The sequence below is a fragment of the Rhineura floridana genome, chromosome 9, assembly GCF_030035675.1.
Source record: "Rhineura floridana isolate rRhiFlo1 chromosome 9, rRhiFlo1.hap2, whole genome shotgun sequence".
Taxonomy (NCBI): domain Eukaryota; kingdom Metazoa; phylum Chordata; class Lepidosauria; order Squamata; family Rhineuridae; genus Rhineura; species Rhineura floridana.
This window is the reverse complement of record NC_084488.1, coordinates 105339963-105365128: the sequence shown is the minus strand read 5'-3', so window position 1 is coordinate 105365128 and position 25166 is coordinate 105339963. Positions and strand designations below refer to the sequence as shown.

The 25166-nt window shown below is 44.5% G+C and overlaps 2 protein-coding genes across 12 annotated transcripts in view; one reads left to right on the top strand and one right to left on the bottom strand.

Annotated features, from left to right (window-relative positions):
* The window catches only part of LOC133363727 (probable E3 ubiquitin-protein ligase HERC3), a 72283-nt gene extending 58007 nt beyond the window's left edge, over window positions 1-14276 (top strand). For 4 of the 5 annotated variants that reach the window (XM_061583038.1, XM_061583040.1, XM_061583039.1 and 1 more), the window contains 8 exons: window positions 1444-1614; window positions 2105-2248; window positions 2419-2585; window positions 2988-3054; window positions 6674-6756; window positions 7534-7717; window positions 10399-10501; window positions 12142-14276. In XM_061583038.1, coding sequence (XP_061439022.1) covers window positions 1444-1614; window positions 2105-2248; window positions 2419-2585; window positions 2988-3054; window positions 6674-6756; window positions 7534-7717; window positions 10399-10501; window positions 12142-12350 — 1128 coding nt within the window. In that variant the 3' untranslated portion in view covers window positions 12351-14276. Of the gene's footprint in view, window positions 1-1443; window positions 1615-2104; window positions 2249-2418; window positions 2586-2987; window positions 3055-6613; window positions 6757-7533; window positions 7718-10398; window positions 10502-12141 lie in introns of those variants that run through there. The other variant, XM_061583043.1, reaches the window with a different exon arrangement.
* Window positions 14277-19340: 5064 nt separating this feature from the next.
* Window positions 19341-25166, bottom strand: part of FAM13A (family with sequence similarity 13 member A) — a 189171-nt gene continuing 183345 nt past the window's right edge. For all 7 annotated transcript variants that reach the window (XM_061583032.1, XM_061583035.1, XM_061583030.1 and 4 more), the window contains one exon: window positions 19341-24585. In XM_061583032.1, coding sequence (XP_061439016.1) covers window positions 24459-24585 — 127 coding nt within the window. In that variant the 3' untranslated portion in view covers window positions 19341-24458. The remainder of the gene's footprint in view (window positions 24586-25166) is intronic.

Genomic DNA, 25166 nt, shown 5'->3' with positions numbered 1-25166 from the left:
TTCCAGTAGATGGCGCTAGTACAAAGAATAGCTGCCTTGTTTGAGAGGCTACTTCTGAGGTAACATTTTCCTCTGAAGGAAAATCCGCTTGGAAGACTTGCGCATAGGAAAATATTGCAGCAGATCGGGAAAAAAGAAAAGAAAAAAACTAACATTGATTTTCCAGGAAAGATTGACAAGTGGGATACCACATTCCTACTGGCTCTTGATCTTTAATATCTTCTTCAAAATCAGGGGAAGAGGGAATGACCCCCCCTCCCCCAGTCCTCCTATATTGTACAGATGGGGATATTTTTGGGGGGGGGGAATGGATGCCCCTCCTGGCTCTGTCAAAATATTTCCAAATTTTGGGAAAGGGAGAAGTTAGGAGAACATCCTTGTGGAGCACCTAGTTTTATGGGATGGCTGCTTTGAGGAGATGATGTGGTGCCATCTCACTCCCTGCCTGGAAAGCGAATTGTCACTAAATCCTATTTCTGCAGACGTTGACCCCTCTACCCAGGAATGGGGAATCTCAGGCTCCAGGCATGAATATGGCCCTCCAAGCTTCTCTGTCTGGCCCTCGAGATTCTCCCCAGGCCATACACACTCCCTGGCCAGACCTCCTACTGGCCCTATGTTGCATCCCCCCTTGAGTGTTTTTGCCTGGCTTGAATGTGCCCTGGAACTCTGATTATGCCTCTTGCTTCTTTGGATGTACAGAGGGGTAATTTACATCCATTGCACTGCCCACTTTTGCAGCTGGCCCTGCCTGCCAGTGGTATGTAGCCCTTGGCAGCTTGAGCAAAAGGGAATGCAGCCCTTCTACCCATGCATTGCACCTCAGGTGACAAGAGGAGGGCTAACTGGCATCCCGAAGAGGGCCAGATTTGATCCTAGTGCAGTCTGTTGTTGATCCTTGGTCTGCGGGCTGGTGGTATATTAATGCTGATGGCTCTCCTAACCATGGTTAGGCTATTAAATGTATTCTAATTTATTAAAGAACAATAGTCCTTCATCCTCTTATTGCTGTGAATTTCTTTGTTTCATATTTTGGAGCCATGGTTAGCTCCGACTCACAATTTGGAACGACGGCTTGAAACGGTTTTGCAATTTATGGCTTGAGTTGTTAACGCATAGCCAAGAGGTGGGGTAGACATGTAGACCTAACACTAGCTGTTGTTGGCTCTGAAGGGAAGGGTGTGTGAAAAAGAGCAAGGGATACCTCTTGCTTCAGAAAAAACCCACTTTTAAAAGCCGATTTTAAATCATTTAAAGGTTGTAGGGTTGTCCCCAACTTCTGGGCCTACCTCGTTAATTTTCTTAGCGACACCATTTTCTTTCTTTCTGCGTGAGCAGCCGGATCAATTTGTCTCCTCTGCAAGGAGTGTTCAAGAAGAGAGAGAGAGAAGGGAACAAGTTAGACTTCTGCCTTCTTAATCGTGACTTTTTATATGTTTATAGGTGGCCATCAGTGGAGCGAACTTACAGAATGTTTTCATGCTCCTCACCCTCGAGCCCCTTTTAGCTCGAAGTCCTTTCCTGGTCCTGCATGTCCGTAGGAGCAACTTGGTTGGCGATGCTTTGAGAGAGCTAAGCATCCATTCAGATATTGACTTGAAAAAGCCTCTGAAGGTAAGACCCTGGCAGTTTCTGGCTCCAATAATTTCTCTCTCTCCTCCCCTCTCCCCTCTCTCCCCTCCCCTCCCTTCTCCCCTTTCCCCCCCCTCTCTCTGTCTGTGTCTGTGTGTGTGTGTGTGCTAGTTCTCCTCACTGATGCACTAAATCTATGTCTGGCCTGCGTTACTTCAGACTGAAGATGGGGGCACACGTAGTGGAATGCTCATCCATAATTCTCTCCACATAGACAAATCCCTTTACCAACTGAGGCCTGGCTCCATGTTTTCTACTGCAAAATACACTGAGGTCTGTTCATAATTTTCTGGATCCTGCCCACAACAGAAGAGTCACATTCAAACACTGGGCAAATAGGCATCTGAGTCATACTCTGAGTTGGCTCACTGGTAGACAAGTCCATTGAGTTCTGTAGATCTACTCTGAATATTGACTGCGCTGCATCTTGCCCATTGCTGTTGCTGACACTCAGTTTTGTACATTGTGGCAGGTGATCTTTGATGGTGAGGAGGCTGTTGATGCTGGTGGAGTCACAAAGGAATTCTTCCTTCTGCTGCTGAAAGAGCTTCTGAATCCTATCTATGGAATGTTCACCCCCTACTCTGAATCGAATCTTCTGTGGTTTTCAGATACCGTAAGTGTGTTTGGCTTAGGCACTTGAATAGTTTGCCAGGGATTCTGCTGAGTTAGAAGGTGGAGGCCCAGGGCTCCAGAGGGATTTAGCAGCTTTCCAGATCTAAACTTTCCATATCCTTACCTACACTTCCCTCCTGCTAACACGCCTTTCCCTTTGTGTGTCTGAAGTGTTTTGTAGAGCACAATTGGTTTCACCTAATTGGCATCATCTGTGGATTGGCTATATACAACTTCACTGTTGTGGATCTTCACTTTCCATTGGCTCTGTACAAGAAACTCTTGAATGTGAAGCCTTGCTTAGAAGACGTGAAGGAGCTGTCTCCCACGGAAGGAAGGTAGAAAGTATCAAAAGTATGTTTTCAAGTCCATCGTGCAAGACAACCAGCCTAGAATTGGCAATTGTACTTTTAAGAAAATTCAGAGAGTAGAGGAAGTGGGAGCAAGGATTTTGCCCTATAAGCAAACTGTTGAAGGAAGGAATGAGGTCTTCTATATATATATTGCAGCTGTTAATACACAAATAATGCAATTCCAAATCTTCCCCTGTGACTTTCTGTTTGGATCAGATGGGCTTTTGTAACGCGTCACTTCCTCAGTTTCTTCCTAAAATTTGGTTCCAGAAATCCTTAACAGCAGGATGAAAGACGGGGTTTTTATGTTATGCATGAATAACACTCAGATAGCTAACTTGTTTCTCTCTCCTACCCTCTTTTGTCTTTCCTTTACCTTATTTGTAGGAGCCTTCAACAGCTTTTAGATTACCCTGGGGAGGATGTTGAAGACACATTCTGCCTTTATTTTACAGTAAGAACAATTACAAATATTTATTTATTTGTTAAATATACAGTCATGAGAGTGGCTGTATACTATACTCAGTATGGATTTTTCGCATTCCACAATGTTAAATAAAAAATACCCCCTTGCCATTCTGATGCTTCTCATAAGCTCATTTCAAAACAAAACCTTATAGTCTTGAACTCAGAAATGCTTGCTTAATAACCCTGTAAATTTTCATGGCGATACACAAAACAGTCAGAGAGAATTGAGAGTTCAAAGTGTAAAGAGAGAGTAAAAACCAGACCCCTCTTGGACTTCTTTCTGTCAGACTTCTCATAATTTGTTGAAATTAATTAAAAATTGGCCATGTTCACAAAGTACCTGTAATCCTATTACTGCCGTTGCCCCATACTCTGATCTTCACCTTCTGCAGTTTAAAAGCTAAAAAAAATGATTTTTAAATAATTTAAGAAACTTAGCATTGAATTCAATGATAAGGCCGGGCATGCTCAGTAAGAACCAGCTGTCAGTGTTCTAAAAGCCAGGCTCACAGCTGCTGTGTTTGCCTAATCAGGGGGCCACACCCACATCAGACCTTTATTTCACTTTAGACAGTTATGGCTTCCCCCAAAGAATCCTGGGAAGTGTAGTTTGTGAAGGGTGCTGAAAGGAGACTCTTATTCCCCTGACAGAGGTTCAGTGCCCAGAGTGGTTTAACAGTCAGCAGCTCTGATTGAAGCTCTGTGAGGGGAATAGGGCATCTCTTAGCAACTCTCAGCACCCTTCACTAACTACACTTCCCAGGATTCTTTGGGAGAAGCCATGACTGTCTAAAGTGAAGTAAAGGTCTGGTGTGGATGTGGCCAGGGACAGCTTTGGTTTAAATTTGGGTGGGAGGCTACATGTGCCTGCTGTAGAATAAAAAGGTGGGGGAAATCCTGAAAAAGAATGATACTGGTCACAATGTTTTCCTTTTGGAAAGGAGAGGGGCTTCCCCTCTGCCCACTGCACCCATCCAATCTCCTCCCCTCCCTTCCTCCCTCCTCCTCCCCTTCCTGGCCTTCCCCCAGGTCAGTTTCACCTATCCTAAGCATGATTGCACAAATCCCACTGAACTCAAAAAGCGTGCAAATGATCAAACCTGTCCTTCCCCCTCCTATCCCCTCCCTTTTGCACCTTCCAATCCCCTTCTTCCCCCTCCTCCCCCTCCCCTCCACCTTCTTCCTCTTCCCTGGTCAGTTTTACCTATCCTAAGCATGATTGCAGGGGAGTAAATCCCACTGAACTCAATAAGCACGCAAATGATCAATCCCTTCTCAGCAAAGTTGGACAGGATCCCATTTCTTACCTCCCGGATTAAAAAGGAGAGAAAGTCACTAAGAGGCAAAAAACCTTGCAGTTTAAGAACATACCTATAGCCCACAGATATTTCTATCAAACTTTAAAAAGCAAGGAAATTGGGCAGCTATAGTGAATGCAGCAAGGGAGCAGGAGACTTGGCCTCCTCTCTGAGATATTGTACTGCCCTACAACTTTGTCAAAATGCAACCACAATTTGGGTTGGTCTTTCATAGTCCAATCCGCTTCCTGTGTAGCTTGGAAGAATCTGGTAACATGCAAGGGAGGGGAGGAATTTGGGTTTTAAGAACACACATGTAGTCTCTAAAGCCAATCCTCTGGTCATGTTGTGGTCATGTGTGTTCTTAAAACCCAAATTCCTCCCCTCCCCCACACTGGATCCTTTGTTGACTATCCCCTTACAGTTGAAAGGACAATAGAATAAATCAGATGCAGCTCAAAAGTGTAGACACGAGTCTGTTTGTTCCCAGATTGGTTTAATAATCAATCCTTTTCCTCAGAGAACGCTGGGAATTGTAGCTCTGCGAGGGGAAAAAGGGCCTCCTAACAACTGTAGTACCCTTAAAAAACTATAGTTCTCAGGATTCTTTGAGGGAAGCTATGACTGTTTAAAGTGATATGATAGTGCTTTAAATGTATAGTGCAGATAGGGCCTTTGATAGTGTGGCAGCAGGAAGACCAGGGTAGGAGCAAAGTTCACCCTTAATGTGTTAGCTATGGTTTACTTAGCATTATGTGTGAGCTGGGCCAATGGAGTGCATGCTTGGATGCAGCACACATTTCTCATTTGGACTAATGTTCAGTTTACATCGGGGTGGGCAACCTCCGGCCTCTGGGCCAATCATAACCCTGCAGGGGGTCCCATTTGGCCCCTGAGGCCATTTTCCCCAAACCATGCCCACCTGCTGACATCACTAGTCACATCAGCTGAAGGGTGGGAGGACAGGGTTTAATCCTGACTTGGCTCTGCGATCCTGTCCCAAGCAGGGAACAAGATCACATAGCCAAGGAAGCAGGATTTACTCCTCACTCACCACTTGATGAGCAGATTTAAGTTCTGCTTCAAACAGGTGCGCCTGTCTGCAAGCTCCCTAACTCCTCCGTGCTGCTGGTCTTGCGCCTGCTCCGTCAGTTCTCTTGTTCGCTCCCTCAAGCGGTCTGAGGGGGCTTGTTCAGCAGAGGGGGGGAAGAGGGTGTGTGAGTATGGTTTTTCCTCTCCCCTCCCTCCTCTTCCTCTCTTAGTCTTTTCCCTTGGGAAAGCTGTCCCAAGGGCAGGGCAGGGCAGGGCGACTGAGAAGAAGGGAGAAGAGAAGCTACACTCTGTATTCTACAGGCATCACTGAGCTCAAGAGAAGCCCCTTTTGCAGTGAATCTGCAAAACGCGGGGGAAGTTTCCCCTCTGCTTTTTTTGCAGATCCGCTGCAAAAGGGGCTTCTCTTGAGCACAGCGATGCTTCCGGGTTCTCCCCACCTCCAAAGAACTGCATTGCAGGCCCTGTGTTCAGAGCTTGCCACACAGTTCTTCCTCTCTTTCCCGTGGTTTTTTTCACAGGCATTGCTACGCTGGAGAGAAGCCCCTTTCCTGCAGCGGATCTGCAGAAATTAGAGGAAATAACCCTGCTCTTCTGCAGATCTGCTGTGAACGGGGGCTTCTCTTGAGCACAGCAATGCCTCTCACAGCAGGTCTGCAAAAAGCAGATTTCTTCTCCCTGGTTTTTGAAGATCCGATGCTAGAGGGGCTTTTCTCCAGCGCAGTGATGCTCATAAAATATCAGGGTGTTTCTCCCCAGAACAGCTTTCCCAGCCATATGCTCAGCACTTTGGAAGAATAGGGCTAGCCATGCCCCTTGTGCTACGGTTCTCAAGCGTCAACAGCCAGCTGGGTGTCGGGGACTTTGGAACCCCACAAGGGATTTTGACAGGTTAGCGGGACATTCCTCTTGTCAATCATGTGACACCATAATGATGCCATGTGATTGACAGGTAGGCACCCCTGCCCTCCTGTCGAATTTTGCTTGCGAGGCTGATCCTGGTAAAAATCTGGCCCCTGAAGCCAAAAAGGTTCCCCAGTCCTGCTTTACACCACCACCACAAATTTTTTCTTGCAGGTCTATATACTTGTTATGCATTATGTCCTTGTTCCTGTATCTCTTTGATATCCTGGACCTTTCCCCTTTTAGTGAGCATGTGGTAAAAAGATAACTGCATGACCTGTTTTTCATTTTAAGCTCTGGTGGTGAGATGCAGAATGAAGCAATTTTGTTGTCTTGTTTGGGTGGAAAAAACAGATATGCAGAGAAAGCTACGGAATGGCAGAGCAGAAGAACCTCATCCCTGATGGAGACAAGATTGCAGTTCAGAAGGATAACAGGTGCATTTGATAGGTTTATAATATGAGGAAAGGTCTGATTGCCGAAGTGCTCTTTGTGGTGACTGCATGAATGATACAGGTTCCTTCACAGTGGCCATTCTGGGAAGAGCTCTTCAGCTGGGAGGATATAAAATAAAAGATGGGAAGCGGGGGAGAAAATTGTTATGCAGGAGCCATGGGGGGAACATGTGTGAAACAAATATTAGAATGTGATGGAAAGATGAGAAACATAATAAGACAGAAAAGGTCTGCCTTTCATCCTTCCTCATTTCCTGGCATTTGGTTTAGTCCAGGGGGAAATACAAACCAATAAAAAGGATCCAAAATCCTTCACATTACACTGCACACATTATTCTGCTATATTTGCAGTAAATCTACATAGGCAAACACCACCCAGAGCTTGGTTTGGGGTTTTTTGGAGTCTAAAGATGTTGCTGAAAGAGATGGGGGAAGTTCATAAGAACCAAAGAAGACCCTGCTGGATCAGGGCAAAGGCCCATCTAGTCCAACATCCTGTTCTTCTCACAGTGGCCAACCACTGCGCACCCTGTGATGGGTTTTGGTCTAATCCAGCAGACTCTGTGTTGAGTTAGTCCAGATTATAAATTGCTCTACAGTGTGAACACGCTTGATGAAATGTGTGTGTGCTATTCCACGTAGCTTTTGGAAACGCTATCTCATTACCTGATGACACAATGGCTTCGGCCTACAGCCCTGCTCTGTCACTGTTGTTTCTACATAGCATAATGAACAGTGCTATTTCTTCCAATCCCCAAGGCAGGAATTTGTCGACGCCTATGTGAATTACATCTTTAACCTTTCGGTAGATGAGTGGTACACAGCTTTCTCCACTGGCTTCCTGAAGGTGTGCGGTGGGAAGGTTCTAGAACTGTTCCAGCCCACTGAGCTGAGGGCCATGATTGTAGGAAGCAGCAACTACAACTGGAAGGAACTGGAAGAGGTAAAGCGGACTCCCTATTCTGTATATTTTGTGAATCTAGAAGTGTTGTTATCTGCAGAGCAAAGCCTTACTCTGGCCTTCTGAGAATCTGCCTGCCCATGACACGGTATCTAAGAGCGCCTCCATCTTTCCTTATTTCTTTATCATTTACTCCATTTTTATTCCACTTTTTCTTCCAAGTGTGCATGGTTCTCCTCCCCGTTTTATCCTCACAACAACCCTGTGTTGTAGGTGAGGCTGAGAGATGGTGACTGGCCCAAGGTCAACCAGTGAGCATCGTGGCTGAGCGGGATTTGAAGCTTTACCTCCCTGTTCCTATGACACTCAAGAGAATTTCACTGATGGGTTCCATTTGTTGGGGGGGGGGGGCAGAAGCACGAAAGAATAAACTAAAAAGAAAAGAGGGGAAAGCCCCAAATGATTCTTGAAGAAAAAATGGGGCCTGCTCAACAGTAAAGGTAAAGGTGTCCCTGCACTTGTAGTGAGAGTCGTTTCCAACTCTTAGGGTGACATCTTGCGACGTTTACTAGGCAGACCGTATATATGGGGTGGGATTGCCAGTTTCTTCCCCGGCCTTTCTTTACCCCCCATCATATGCCGGGTACTCATTTTACCGACCACGGATGGATGGAAGGCTGAGTGGACCTCGACCCCTTTTACCAGAGATTCAACTTCCTCCTTCGGTTGGAATCGAACTCTGGCTGTGAGCAGAGCTTCGGCTGCATTTCCACCGCTTACCACTCTGCGCCACGGAGGGTCTATGCTCAACAGTAGACCCACTGAAATTAACAAACCTGTTAGTCATATCTACTGACTTCATTGGGTGTGCTCTTGAGTAGGATTAGTATTGAATACCAACGAATGAGTCTTTTTTTCTAATAGGGTATGCTCAGAGCATTTCAGCATGGTGCCTTTTTCAAGGATGTGGAGGGAAGAGGGGTATTTACTTACCTTTTAATAACAAAACCCAACTCCCACTCCAGTGGTTCTCCTAAACCTGTGCCACTGCCACTGTTGAGTCTCACGTATTCCCTCTGAGCCCTTTGCTTAACAATAACTCAGTAACGGTGGGCACAGGCATGGTACAAAGCCTGTCAGGCCCAGGTATTATATTTGACAAAGGTATTCATGTTAATCTGTTACAAGATTATTAAGTGCATAAGCTTATCTGGTTACTTTAAAATAGTACTGTTTTATCTTTACACGGGTATATGCTTTGTTAACTTGTTACTGTCGCTGCTATCACAGCTTTTATTCAACTATTAATGTTAAACAAAGAGAGCCTTAAGGAAGCAGCAAGTTACCCTATTAAACCCTTTAGCCAAAGAGCCCTTTTATTCTCCCCGCCCCAGTTAAGCCTCACCAACACTATGACGGAGGACTCTGCTGGAAGCCTCTTTTTCCGACCCTTTTCTGACCTATTGAAATGCAGAGGTTTGTCTTGCCGTACTGCCCTGGAAATCTTCCCTCTGGTGCTCCTGCCAGTCACCAGAGAGACCGCAGTCCCAAGCTGCTTCCCACTTCTCCCCTCCATTCTCCAGATTGGTTCTCCTCTTGTCTCTTCAGCCTGAGCCAAGTGATTCAGCTGTCCTCAGAATGTCTTTGGCCACCAAGCCACTCCGCCTGCCTCTCAGGTCATCCTTTTTCTTTCCAGATCCTTTTCCTCTGCTGCCATCGTCTTCTTCTTCTGGCTGACTACACAGGCACCAACAACTCCAACTCCCCAACCAATTAACTCACTGCTGACTAGCACCAGGCTATATACACACCCCTGACCCCTCTAGTCCAGCCCCAGCCAATCACACTGCTTAACTTAAAATTCTAAACCTGCACCCACCAATCAAAAAAGAGATACCTTCTATCCCTCTTTTGCATACTGGGAATTCTAGCAACAGCCCTCGCAGCATGTCAGTTAAGGCCCCAAGCGACAGTTAAACTAACTTTCACTGGACCAGACAGAAAACTTCCCACATCAGATACTTTACCCTGTATACTGCAATACAAATGTCAGAATACATTACACAATACCCATTGAACGTTAATTCAAATAAAAAGGATTTCTTCACAAAGGACATTTTAAAAAACAGAAAATGAAGGCTTCTTTTTACTTCGTCTACTGACTGCTCAATCCTGTGCATGTTTAGTTGAAAGTGAGTTCCACTGTGTTCAGTAGGGCTTACTTCCTAGAAAGTGTGTTTGAGATTGCAGCCTTCATGTAGCAGTTCATTTAGAGTAGGGATGGGAAACCAGTGGCCCTCCAGATGTTGCTAGACTCTAACCTCCATTGGCCCTAGCCATCATGGTCAGTCATCAGGGATGATGGGAGTTGTAGTTCAGTGACTTCTGGAGGGCCACAGATGTCTCATACTTAAGAGAACACGTTGATTCAAAATGGGGCAACACACTGTCTTAGTAAACGACTTCATCAGGTGGAAGGAAATTTCATAAAGCTTTGAGAAACAGTGCAGCGTCAAACTGTGGAATTCCTGCTATGTTCTAAAATAAATTATGAGGATATTTAGAACCTCTTTGAGCTGCCAGCGAAAATGTTAGTGATTGAGCATTTACAACCTGCCAAGTACTTTTAGGGGGTTAAAGGTAGATGTCGCCCTGTCTTTGATAATTATTATTAGAATTTACCACTAGTTCTTAAAGCTTACCCACTGTATCACCTTTTACAGAGTGCAGTTTACAAGGGGGATTATTCGTCTACACATCCAACTGTGCAAATGTTCTGGGAGATCTTTCATGAGTTTCCTCTGGAGAAGAAGAAAAAGTTCCTCTGTAAGTATTTTAATTTAATTTAATTGAGTGTAATAGCAGGTTCCCTCATATTCTAGTGTGGTGATTCTGAAAAGTGAGACCTTGTTCTTGCTAGTATAAAACACAGCTGATGTCTTCACCCAATGGTGCACTCCTCTTTCACCTGCTCTCTAGCATGGGGATGAACACAGTGCACTTCAAGAAAGAGTCCCTGTCCAATTCTCACCTCCATGTAGAAAGTTAGCACATTGGGAGGAAGCTTTTGAGACTGGCTCTCTTTCCTAGTTTTCTTTTTGCAGGGAATCTTTACATGCAGGAATACTAGAGAGTGTGATTCTTACTTCCCCCACCCCCAGCCTACAGTCCAAAGGAGCAGCAATACCATGTAATTTTGTTGAGTGTGAAAATAAGTGTGTGATGTAGTGACTTGCAAGAGTCGGCCCATAGGGAAAAGATGTGACCAGTGGCTGACCCAGAACTACGTCGTTATGAATCGGAGGATGCTGAAGCTATTTGGGCCTGCTATACTTAGACTACAGTATTGTAGGAGCCTTGGCCTGCAGGGTTGGGGAAGGGAGGAAAGTGAATAGCAGGCATGCACAGCTTCAGTTTAAATAGGATTAGACTTAGAGAAGGGAAGACACAGAGGGAGTAAGCGAGCAGCCATAGAGGGGATGGGAGAAGCAGCCACAGAGGAGCCCCTCCTCCCACAGACCTTGGGAGCCCAGGCATGGGTGAGAAGACAACTATGGCAAATGTGAGGTTTGGACCCTTTCCTCTTCTCCTGAAGCTCTGGAGAAGGTCTGCCTAATTGGCTGCAGTGGTAATTGGCCGCAGTGGCATTCACTGCAGCTTGCCCCCACTCCACTCCTGACTGCATGGCTTGGAGACAGAGCATCTGCTTTGCATGTAGAAGGTCCCAGGTTCAATCCCCAGCATCTCCAGGTAGGGTTGGGAAAAGACTCCCTGCCTGAAATTCTGGAGATCTATTGCTACTCAGTTCAGACAGTACTGAGCTAGGTGGACCCAGCCGTCTGATTCAGCGTGCGGCAGCTTCCTCCGGAGCACGGTTAGAAGGTGTGGGTGGATTATCTGTGATTGTGCGTCTGCTGTTGGTACCTGCCTGACACTTTACATGCTTACCTGTTACTGTTTTCCTTCAGCATCTGAGTTGGTCACTGGTCCAAGCATCAGAGAGCAGGAAAACCTCTGACCCTGTGCCTTAAGTCTGGTTTTTTCCGCCTTCTTCCTTGCTGCAGATGATCAGTGCTGTGGTAGTGGCTGTTCCAAAGGACCACTGGTCTTTAGGAAGCAGAAGGAAAGAGGTGGCAGGGGTGGGTGGGGAGAGGTGACATTATAAAGAGGGAATGATATGCATTTGTGACAAATGACCTTCCTGCCACTGTCTAGGAGAGGATAAGGCTATCCAGAGCTACTAGCCATGATGGCTGTGTTCTATCTCCACTGACAGAGGCAGTATGCCATTGAATGCCAACTGTTGAGAATCACAAGTGGGGAGAGTGCTGTTGCACTCAGGTCCTGCTTGCGGGCTTCCCTGAAGCGCCTGGTTGGCCACTGTGAGAAGAACAGGATGCTGGACTCGATGGGCCACTGGCCTGATCCAGCAGGCTCTTCTTATGCTCTTCTGTTCTCTCTTTCAGTGTTCCTGACAGGCAGTGACCGCATCCCCATCTATGGCATGTCGAGTTTACGCATTGTCATCCAGTCCACGTCGAGCGGGGAGCAGTACTTGCCCGTGGCTCACACCTGCTACAATCTCCTTGACCTCCCCAAGTACAGCAGCAAAGAAATCCTGAGCACACGACTTACTCAAGCCATTGACCACTATGAGGGCTTCAGCTTGGCCTGAAGGGAAGCCGCCACCAACACAGACAATTCTGTATAGAAAGAAAATACTGTCTTGTTTTTATTTTTGTAAGGAAATAGGATAAAGATATTCAGTGAAAGGCAGAGGGGGGCAAGGACAGCAGAGGACAAAGAACCCAGTAAAGTCCAGTCAACATTCCTCAGGATTTTGACTTTCATGTTTTTTCAACCTGTGAAACAACATCTGTTGAAACTTCTTTTTTCATTCTGTTTAAAAATACCTCCAATATTTTGAGATCCCTTCACCTTTTTGAAAGATAAGGCTGTGAGAATCCTGACAGGAAAAATGTTTTGCTTTCCCACACCCCATCTCCTCAGATTCAGGTTCCCTAACTCTCCCCAACCACAGGTAATTTCTGTGGTAAAACAGACGTGTGTTCCTTGTTTGTTCAATAGTACCAGAGAGCTACATACTAGATATTATCACACAAAGATTAGTACAGGGGTTGGGAGGGTGGGTTATGAAGGTTTTACAAGTTTATGTATCCCCCCCCCAATGGATACTTTTTACAGCAGGTGTGGGAAACCTTTGGCCCTCCAGCTGTTGCTGAATTACAGCTCCTCTTATCCCTAGCCATTGGCCAAGCTTCCGGGGGTTGATGGGAGTTGTAGTTCAGTGACGTCTGGAGGGCCAACGGTTTCCCCATCCCTGGTCTACAGAAATGTGAGAGGAGTGGTAAATAATTTCACCACTTTCTGTTTAGCCAGAAGAACTTCAGTACCCTGCATGTAGAGGGATGGAAGGGAGAAATGCTCATGCAAACCTGAGTGGAACACCTGAATTATTTTGCATTTTGTGCTGTTGGCTGTTGTTTAAGAGCTGTGTATGCATTTTAAATGCAGTGGTGTTTCCCCCCATAATTCAGGGGTGGGATTCTCACAGCAGAGCACAGCTCGTGTTTCCCTTCCCACCCCTGTTGTGCATGCAGCTGGAGTCTTTTGCAGAGCACTAGTGAGCCCCTTCTGCCTGCCTTCCCAGTCTCAGCCAAGTATGCCTCACAGCCACCATTCTGTCATTCATGTAGGTCAGGGTTGGGGGACCTGTGGCCATCCAGATGTTGTTGGACTCCAGCTCCCATCTGTCTCAGACAGCATGGCCAATGGTCAGGGATGATGGGAGTTATAGTCCAGCAACATTTGGAGGGCCACAGCCCCCCCCATCCCTGGACTAGATGTTACCACCTCTTTTGTTGAGAAAGCCAGGGCCCTGGCACACATTTACACTGAAGAAGCCGATGAAGCAGTTTTCTGTGTCCCTACCTCTCAACCCATGTCCCAGAAGAACCCCTTCTTCCACGCAGATGGCATGATGAACCACTCTCCTCTCTTTTCCGAAGTCCATTGTAAATCTAATTTAAGCCTTGCTCTTGGAGAACATATTTATTGATAAAACATGGTGGCCTGGGTCCAGCTGGTTATGACCCACGGGGAGCAGTGGCAGGAGTTAGTCATTGGGGCCAACCTCCATGTGACATTTGGCCTGGCTTGGCTAATTTCTTCCTTTAAACGAACAGCTGGCAAGAATTGGGCCAAGCCAGATCAGGCCCATGGTGTGTGGGGTGAGGAGGATTTTACCCTTTCCTCCTGCTGCAGCCCCGGTCGGCATCGTGCCCGGTTGGTGCCATGTCTCATTTGGCCCTGAATCACAATCCACTTTGGCTGGATTGGGGCCACAGTATTTATGTACCTTTTCTTTAATCATAGCATTGAACCATATTTTGCACCTTCTGATGAAAAAACTGTGAAGGTACTGGGGGCTTTTTAAAAAGAAATTACACATTGATCTGCTACTTGGGTAGCCAATCAGCCTCTTTGTACTACAGCATTAAATACGGCTCTATCAAATGTTTGTTTTCTATGTGTCTGTACATAGCCCAGTATTATGCAATAAATGTAATGTTTCCTTCAACCCTTATACTTGTTTTCACCAAAAGAACAAAAGGAATTCTCTCTCTGACCTGCTGAGATGGTTAAAAAATATGACCTGTAATGATGCAGCCCTTAGACCTGAACCAAAAAAAGCCCCAGAAATGGACAAGGATGGGGCCTGTGAAGGAAAAGTGCTTGCATCTGCCCTTCTGGTGCACCCACCCCATGTCCATGTGCAACACTTGCATATGCATGTAAAAAGCCAATGTACATAGCCCCAAACCATATGGATCTAATCACCTCTCCCAACCCCCAAGGAAACATGCAAATTGCCATTGCACTTTATGAAATCCATCCCAGATTTTTCAACTTGCGGCTAACTCAAACTGATTTATTCCCAGCTCCATTGAACCTTTCAAGAGTGGAACCAAGAGGTTCTGTTTATGCCTAGCTTCTGCTTAAGTACTCCTCTCTTAAGTAGTCATTCTTCTGTCCTGTTTACCAGTGTAAGAGGAAAACGAAAATGAAGATAATATAATTGTTGAAACTTAACTGCAGTACTTACAGAAACCATCAGAGGTCCTAATCCACATCAAAGCTAGAGTGGACCACGGAATGGATAGTTGAGGTGATTCCAAACTTGCAAGTATATTTGCATTTGGAAAAGCCCTTGCATTTCTGAACAGTTGGGAGTGTGTTTGAAAATGAGGTGTTTTACACCACCCATCTTGGCAGAAAGCGACTTCTCACATGGTTTCTGGCCCTTTCTCAACATTTGGGTTTAGTGTGATTAATTCCAGAGTTACATGCAATTTGCTGGCCTTAAGGCAAGTTCCAGTTTGGGTTGAACTCTGTTCCCCTTACGCTCCAAAGCTGAGAAGCACAAAATAATCTCAGCAAAAGCAAGGCCTTCTACCCTGGTCTGCCTAATAAACCTCCTGGTTAGAGAGCATCAGTGGCATTTGCTGTGTTGCTGCACATGAAGCACATCTGTTAGTTCTGAAGCCTTTGGGGAACCAATGCTAAAAAAAAAAAAGCAACCCAACAGAAAAAATTACAAGAACAGGCTTAATTGAACAGCTAAAGCTGAGAAGAGATAGCGTGGTTTGTCCACAATTTTTTTTGTTACCGCTCAGTACATGACATACACCCCAGTACTGAAGGTATCCTTATTCTTTTCATGCTGATTACCAGTATATTGAGGTGCTTTTCAGCTGGAAATATGGCCCCCACCTTACCTGTGAGCATGGCTGCATACACATCATACATTTAAATTCCCCCAAAGAATTCTGGGAACTGTAGTTTGTTAACAGTTCTGAGAGTGGTTGCTCTAAGGGGCAAACTACAGTTCCCAAGATTCTTTGGGTGCAGCTTTAAATGTATGTGTACGCAATACATGTCTTCAAAGAACGGGGTGGAAAACACATTGTAACTGCCTTTATGTAGTCATAATGAGTGAGGATTAGATACTGGTCACCAGTAAATGATCTTGATTATGTACGTTAGGACTTGTAGCAATCAACTATTTTTTTGTGTGGAATGAGGGGAAGGCAGAACCTCAAAATGTTCAGGGAGGGCCTGTAGCTCATTGGGAAAGCATCTGCTTTGCATATAGAAGCTCCGAGGGTCAATCCTTGACCTAGCCAGTAAAAAATGAGCAGCTGTCTGTGGGCTAGATTTCTAGAGCAGTGGTTCCCAACCTTTTTGGCATGGTGGCCCACAAGTCCACATTTACTTGGCATAGTGACCCATCAATTTATTGTCACATGACTTTTCAACCTGAGGTCTTCAGCGGCCAGCGGTTTCCTGCATTATAACTGAAGGCAGTGAGCACCTGTGCATTGAGGGTAATAGTGTAATAATAACTGCATGTAATAGTCACTCAAACCAAACCTCTGCATGAGCACTTTGTGGCTCTTCTGCCATCTGTCAGAGAGCAGTTCCCAAGTGATAAAATCTAAGACTCGAGCCTTTCTGACATTCAAGTATCAACCCTGTGTCATAATATGCCATCAAAACAAAAAGTTGTAAAAGGTATTCAAAATACCTCGCTAAGGATGAAAAGCAGTAATTATATGGGGTTTACTTATAAAGCCTGTGACCCACTTCCACAGGCTTTGCCACCAACTTGTGTATCATGACCCACAGCTTGGGTAACACTGCTTCCTGCAATGCGGTGCCCTCCAGATTATGTTGGACTCCAGCGCTCAGTCTCAGCCAGCCAGTGGTCAGGGATGATGGGAGTTAGAGACCAAAATATCTGTAAGACAATGGTTGGAGAGAGCTGGTTTTATTCCTCTTTGCATCTGATACATATCCAAAAATTAGTTTCAGTAAATTACATATTAAAGTCAAGCATGTTTTGTGTGTATGGCAAGGGTTCCTTCTTGCAAAAGAACAAGTAGAAGTTCCCCAGGCAAAAGAGGACAAAGAAAAAAAACTAACTCAAAACCACCCCGTTTTATGTTGTGTGATGAGAGGACAATAATGAGGGGTGGGGGGGATAGCCAATCAAAAGGCAGTAAAAGGTTGTATGGTAGGGATAGCCAATATGATGCCCTCCAGATGCTGTTGAACTCCCATCAGCCTTAACCAACATAGTCAATGGGCCAGAATGATTGGAACTGTAGTCCAACATCTGGAGGGCACCATATTGGCTATCCCTGGTGCTTAATACTTGTCCTTCATGAGGATTAGTGAAGGGAAGGTGTAAATGTAAACTGACACCCTCCTCTACTGCCCCAAATTCTTAGCGGACAAAAGGCAAACTCTTATAGCGGAAAAGATGCTTATGATTTCACAAGGACAGAAAGGTGCTGTTCGAATTAGACAGGAATTAGCAAAGCACTAGGCTAGTGTGCAAATATACTAATACACATTTAGCACCAGGCTGTAGTGCTAACTCTATCTGAAGAGAATGGGTAGCCAATGTGGTGACCTCCAGATGTTTTGGATTACAACTCCCATCATCCCCAGACAGCATGGCCTATGGTCAGGAACGATGGAAGTTGTGGTTCATCAACACTGGGAGGGTGCCACGTTGGCTACCCCTGGATTAAAAACAAGGGAGTTGAGCCTTGGCTTTGTTATGAGGCCTTTCTCTGTATCCTCTTGGCTTTGGCAAAGGTTGTAACTCACTCGGTAGGTTTCTTACGTTGCATGCAGATGGTGCCAGGTTCAGTCCCTGGAATCTCCAGTAATGGCTGGGGAGAGCTGTTTCTGAAACCCCAAAGAGCTGCTGCTGGTCAGTATAGATGCTGCTGAGCTCAATGGGCCAATGGGCTGACTTAGGGAAGTTAGGGAGGTTTTTTGTTCTGTAGTGGAGCTCAAATTCAAACATTCTCTTTGGGCAAGTTCAACTTCAGCTGGCTCCTTCATTGCTATCTTTCAGGCACCAAAGAATGTTCCTTTGCTTGGGTTTTTGAGCGGCATTTAGGAGCTTAATGGTGGTTTTCATTTTGGTCGCTAACCTCACCGCTTGTTTGCCGTTTCACCTTCTAATGATCAAATATTTGAATTACATAGAATTCATTTTGTAGGCTGTCTTACCAGAGCACTTATGAAAAGGCAGTTTTGTTTTTAATCCTGTAGTAAAATACTAAGTACACACAAAGCTTTATGAAATTTGTTACGGCGAGATATGGTAATTGCTGCTACTTTAGAGGGCTTTTAAAAAAGGATTAGACAAATTCATGGAGGACAGGCCTATCAACAGCTATTAGCCATGATGACAAATGGGCTATGCAACAAAAAGGTCCCCTGTTCAGGCTTCAAACCACTCTATTCCTACTTCCTCCTGGTTCTTCCCCCCCCCTCCGGACCAGTCAGCCTTCTGTGGCCACTGAGCATGTTCAAGCCTCATTACATGGTTTTAGATTCTCCTCTCTCCTCAAAGTTTTTTTTTGCACTCCTGCAACCTTGGGGTTCCCCCAAGCCAACACCTTCCTCTTGTGCATGGATGGTGCCGTCTTGATAGATTGAAGGACCAACACTTGGAGAACAGAGATCACTATTATAAATGTAATAATAAATAAATGTGATGATAGGTAAATGGAACTTTCTTGTTCAGAGGGTGCATACCTGCGAGTACCAGATGTTGAGGACTTAATAGGAGAGGGCAATTGCTTTCCGAGGCATCTAGTTGCTCACTGCTTGAGTTGGCAGGCCTTAATCTAACAGGGACAGGGAACCTTTTTGGCTCCATAGGCTAAATCGTTAGCAGGATTGGCCAAACCTGACCACCGGCTACAACAGCTTTCAAGGTGCTGTTAAAAAGAAGTTCATTTACTGTTTTAGGAGGGGATTCCATGCAAACCTTCCTGAATCAGCATATAGGAAAAAATAAATCAACTTAGTATGGAGTAGTCTTATATTTTTTATCTCAAATATGGCTTAGAGCAATCCTAACAACTCCTTGAGCCAGGCCAGGGGTGGGAGGGTTGGGTTAGGCAGGTGTTCTTTCATCCATCTGGCCTCTGCTGACAGAGTGACACTTGTGCAGCACTCCCCCTTCTGCCTGCCTACTGAATGATTGGACGGGCACGAGTGCCGCCAGCAAGATGCCTGTTGGCAATAACCAGGGAAAGGCCATGAAATGGGGTATTCTGGAGGTAGGGAAGGGGTAGGGGTGAGCTGCCCCTTGATCTGTTGGATCCTGAGTCAGTCTCCCTGCGTTGTATGACAGCATTGGGCCCAACTGCAGCAGCAGCAATCTTTTTGATCCCCCCACCTTCCACCCTGGCTATGAGGGGCAGGTCTGCAGATATGATGGTGGTGGCCTCAGCACTCCATAAAGCCTTGCTAGTGGTGGGGTGATGGCTGGAGTCCAGTTTTAGGCCTGCCCTTAATACATCAACACCGTTCATTATTAAATGTTGCCATCTCACCAGCCTTGATGCAGCAAAAATTAGTTGTGTGGCTCGCTTCCATTAAAAACAATGAGACTGAAGTCAGCTGTGTAATTACCTGTTCCCATTTGCTTGAAGCAGGATAGTCACTGCTAACTTTAGCTGGACTGGGGCCATTATTATTGACTGTAAAACATCACGGAAAAACTAGGAGCGGTGTCACCTTCTTAGCAAAAGACTGATGGAGACCGTGGCAGTCAAAAATAGGTTTTATTTTCTCTGTTTCATACAAAATACAATAATGTACGAAAATGTACACATATATTTGTCAATCAGTTTACATTTTTAAAAAGATGCAGTGTTTCGATTTAAATTTTGCTGACTTTAAGTAGTGATTGTAAACATAGAACTGAGCCTGCAAGATTTCGTCAGGAGCATAAAGCAGATCATAGTTAGGAGGAAGTATTGTGGTTGCTTTTGAACCAAGAAAGAAATCTGTCAAAGGCATTTCCTACAGCTGCATGATATGATTGGCAGTTATTGGCTTCAGCTTTCTGACCGTGATCAAGCTGTATGTACACAAAACTCAAAAAAAGGCACAATTCCAAGAGAATGTCTCCTGTGTGTGCCCTGCCATTTCAACCGGGCTCAAGCAGACTTCCCTGGGATTGTGCCTGACACAGATAATCATAGATGCTACACTATATATAAACACAAAATAAGAACATGGATTGCCAGTGCATGCAAATGTCCATAGAGAGGGCTGAACAGGCACAGAGATCTCTTTGAATATATGCTTTCAAGCAAGCTTTGAACACCCAGCAGAGTTGTTACAGAAGTGGAGTGCAATTCCACATCTTCCTTTACACTGGAGATTCAAAGAAGTTTGCAGAAGACACTAATATGGGAGATTTGCAATCAGGGATATTTCAGACAGCCTATAATACCTGTAGGATAACTGTTAGCAAATGACCTGGAGAGGAGTTTTACAAAGGATAAAGCACGTCATTTCTAAGGACCAATGGAATGAAGTGCTCTCAAAAGTATCCTGGGCCTTGCCTTTGTTAATGTCATAGGAGAAAAAGATAAACCAGGGAGGGGAGAGGAGCAGAATTCTGTTTGTGGTGCACTCATTCCCATATATCATTAGTTCTCTAAACAAAAGTGGCAGAATCGTGTTTTGAACAATACTTCATGTGGCAGAATCATTTTGATTAACTGCCATATGGAAAGGAGCAAGAAATTATAACTCCAAGGAAGTTTAATTGTAATCTCTTACAAGGCCATGAACAGCAGGGTGTGGGCAGACTTCACGCTTGTCAGATTTACTTTATTTTGTACTAGAACCCCAAGATCGACCAGCTAGAGCCAGGTGCAAAAAACATAGTTAGAATGAAAGAACAGGGTGCCTCTGAGCACACTGTAAGAGTAGGAATCTGTTTTCAGTATCATTACTGAACTAAGCTCACAGTCCTTTCTTAAATTTCAGCAGCCTAATCAAGTGGTGGTGGGGAAAAATCATTTCATCATTACTATTGTTAAAGAATTGGGGAGTCGGAAGCCCTGCCCATCTACTGCAAGTGACCCACAGGTCTACCAATAGATCGCAATCTACCTTCTGCGTACCCCCGGTGTAGAGAATAGAGGGAGGGCTCTTACACTACAACGTTGAAGCAGCTTTCTACCACTTTAACAGTTCTTTCAATAAACCTAGAAACTGTAATTTGGAGACGGTACCTCTGCATTGATATAGGGAATTCTTTGAAAGAAGGCAGGGAGAGGAAGCCCTGTGTGCATATTCATTGAAACAAGTGATCCCTTGGGTTCATTTGTTGTGAAGTGGTGCAGTTGCGTGGAGGACTGTAACAACATGCCTGCCTGCCTGCTTCAATTGGCTCTCAGAGCAAAACAATATGTGGCTAACTATAGAAGCAATTAAAAGCTGAGTGAGAAGTAGCTAGTTGGGACATCTTAAAATTAATGCTAACAGAAAGATCAAAATGGCATCTGAAACAAATCTCTGCTTACATAATTGTTACTCGAGTCCATCGCTAACAGACGTTCATGGATCACAGTCCCATAGTCTGCGGTGTCACCTTTACATCCACTGCACCCACAGACACAGGCTCTTTCTATGCATCAGGAATACCAGCAGTGCAGAAGGCAAGAGGGCAATTTGGCATGCTGCAAATTTCTCTGGCAAATCCCACCCACAGGACAAATTGCTGGGTCAGAAGTAGTTGAACACCTGACTAGCATGTTACTAAAGCTGCAAAGAAAGGGATCCATGCCTTCCTGTACTAGGGATAGTAAAGCCCCATCAGCCTGCTGAAATACTATTTCCACTGCTACCACCTCTGTGACTGGCCCCAAGGAAAGAGTAGGATCCCATGGAAAGACCACTTCCACCTGCTCCTCTCACCGTAGGGAGAAGTGATCGACCAAATAAAATCTCACCAGCAATCCTCCAATCCTAGAAACCTGTTCAAAAGAGTTTCATCTTCCAATGTTAGGAAAAATCCCATCTTTAATAAGCATGGTGTCACCCATTCGGATGGTCTCTACTCCCAATGGCAAGGAGACTGAGGGAGGGAGGGTGAATGCTTCAGGAATCTGCAGGAGGTTCTTGCTCTCAAACAACTAGCTGACCTCACATCAGTATGCCTCTGGATAACAAGGTGGCATCTGTGCTGTGGCTGAGTTGCCACCTTGTGCCATTCAACCTATCAGGAAGCCTGGACAAGAAGCTGCTAACCCATACTTTTTTGTCTCCTTTGAGTCCAGTGCATTCATTTTAGTGACGGAAAAAGCAATTCAGGCTATGAATATATGCACACACACATATAAACACCCAAACCTGGAAGCCTATTACAATGATTAGGAGAAGGTAGGTTCTTTGCTTCATGTTTACTTTAATATAAAAAAATTAACTTATTTGATTGTTCACTCAAGGATAAACCCATGAACAAATAAGTTTTCCTCCTCCTTTTTTTAAAAAAAATCCAGGAATCATTTATATTTGTTTAGTGGTTCGTTGATTATCATTCTTAATTTGCTTTAAAATAAATGTCTCAACCTCATTTATTTATATTAGCATTTTGAAATATATAAACATGCGCTGGGAAGGGAAAGTAAGAGCCACACATTGCATTACTGTCATTCATACTGCATCACTCTCTGAGCGCCACAGGACACATTTTTCTCTCCACACAAAGACCTTAACTCAGACGTTGAAAGTAGATACATCACACTTACTAAAAAAAAAAAAAAATCCCGCAAACAGCTATTTTAATAAGAAAAATTATGTTAAAAGCAACATCCAAGATCCAAAAAGATGCTTATGGCTCGTGAAAGCAGTTTGCATTGACCTACTGGATCTTTTGGGTAATTCTGAGTCTCTGTCTCGCCCTGCAAGCTGTATTACCAGCTGCTTTTAGGATGCCCCTCAATTTCAAAAGCAGGTTTCCATACAGCATAAAAGGGCAGCTCTTTGAGATAGAAAAACAGCCTACGCCCACCCCCTTTAGGCTCACAGAATTAGTTGCTCAGTTCTTTTGAATCAGATCCGTATTTATTTCTGCATCCGTTTAGATAAGAAAATCTTAGTAATTATTATTCAGTTTAGAGGGGCATTTATTTAATGAGACTTTAGTATTTTTGTTAGCAAGTTTTCACAGATAGTGGAGGAAGCAGTTCTATGAACTTTGATCAGACATTGTACAATATAGCAAATGGACATATACATTATATCAAATGCATATTAAAGAACTCTCCAGGTCTGGTGCTTGGAAAAGTTTCTGCTGATTCCTGTTAGCTGCTTGCTTCTCTAGACAAATCTTAAAGCTAGTTTTAGACATATTTTTCCTTACTAAAAGAACAGCATAAAAAAATCAGATAGACAAAAGAATTTTTTCTTTCTTTTTTTAAAGTACTGTTTTGGTTACGCTTTCTTACTATTTATTTTCAGTTTTGTTTTTTTTAAAAAAAATAAAAACTCTTCTCTTTCTCTCTCTAAAGTGCATCATTGTACCTATAATTTTACACAAGCTATTTGAAAGTACAGCAACAACATAGCCACATAAGCAGTTGCAGCAAAACATCAACAGAAAAAAAAGGTGCAACCTCATCATCGTAGGATCCCAACAAGATTTCTGGGGAAAACAAAGAGTTGTTAGGACATGGTGCAAGCTGATACTGTCTTTAAAAGAAACAAGGAAAGACTGCCTAGAGGTTTCCACACTTTCTAACTCTGGGGAACCCGCTGCACATCACATTTGTCTGCTGAGGAGCCTCTGTATAATTATCACGAACCGCTGAGTGCTGCAGAGGATTCTGCAAAAGTGGTGCAGGGAAACCAGCTTGGCAGGTCTCACCATCACTCCACGTGAAGCAAGGGTGCATTATAGAGTACACCACTACTACTGCAGGAGAAAACAGATAACGTGGGATACATTTCTTTCAGGGAAGGCTGCCTGCTATTACCGATGTTCATATTGAGGAACCCCTATAAAGGTTCTAAGGATTTTCAGGACAGTTTGAAATCCACAGCTCCAATCAAATTGCTTCTGCTACTAAGATCCCTCCCGCGCAACATTTCCTCTACTTTGAGGACTCCCGCTAACTAACTAGACCAGATTTCACCAAGGTCCATTTTTCTCAGCTTTTCTTCTTTCTGTCTGTTCGAACAGAAGTGGCAAGTGTGAAATATCCTTTCCAGAAGAAACTGAAAATGAGAAACGGACCTCTTCGCTCGCTTCAAACAGGCCAAGGCCGCAAACAGTGCTTCCCACTGAGTGGCAATTCAACATTCAACTGGGGCAAACTTACAAAAGGGCCCGAGACCAACAAACCAAACTTGCAGTCCAGTGCGAGATCCTGCGGAGGTGCCGCTGCCTCTCTTTTTAAAGCCACAGAATCATCTCAGGATCCGAGCCCCTCCCCGTTAGAACAGACCTGGGTGCTTTATTGGTCTGACAATTACAGACAATTATTTGGCGATTCATGATAACTCAAACTAGTTTGCCTCTCTTGTGCTGATGCTTCAGAGAAGGTATAAATCAGACTCTCCTTAAGTCTAAGTGTTTCACAAGTTGCAGGCTGATCAAAGCAGAAGGGCCTTCCTGAGAATAAGAGTCTTTTGAGTATATCATGATCCGCTCCCCCATCTCCTGCTGGCTTGGGTGACCAGCTTGGAGGCAGAGCAGGCCACAAGTCTGAAGAAAGATGCCAAGACCCTTCTTTTTGTCAGCCACAGCCCAGGGAGAGCTGCCAAGGTGTCCCTCACAGTATAAGGCTCTTGCTGAGTTCTTCAAGCAATCATTCCTTTGGTTCGGTCAATTTCTTAACTCTATCAGCAAGGTTAAATGTTGCCTTCATTACATGATCTTGGAACCAATGTCTCTTTTGCTGATTAGAACTTCCAGCAACCGCAGTTTGGCCTTAACCTGTTTGTATTCGTTATACTCTTCGGCCATAGGAGCACGGTCTTCTTTCTGGACATTTCTGTAAAGAAAACAAAAACGAAGCAGAAGAGATGTGGGAAGCGCCCGCTGCAATATTATATCCATCTGGTTTGGGGAAGAGGAGGGCAAACCTTTTTGACAGTCATTTCTCCTCTGGCTTTCTATATGAAAAATGACAAACAGGACAATTCCTCCCCCCTCCCAAAAAAAACACAGATGGAAAAAAAAGGTGTATTTTTCCTTATGTGTGTTGTGCTTGCTCCCCATGGAACAACAGAGAAGCCTGGCTACTATTTACAAAAAAAAAATGTTCCTAGACCTCATGGTGGGCTCTTGTGACATGAAAGTGGAATGGTAATATCCGTTTTTATTCTAAGCTGGTAGAAATGGTTCTGGAATTTGGCTGCATTCTCTCAGAAACAAAACTTACACACCATAGTTGTCACATTACGTTAAATCTGCAAATGTATTTAGACATGCTTGTGACATTTGTGAAGGATCTGAGTTTTGAAAGGTGCTACTGAAGGTCTCCCCAATACCACTCAGTTTCCTCTAATGCTTAGCAGTGTAGAAATGAACGCTTTCAACATAACCCAAGTCAGGAAGCGGCATGGTTATATG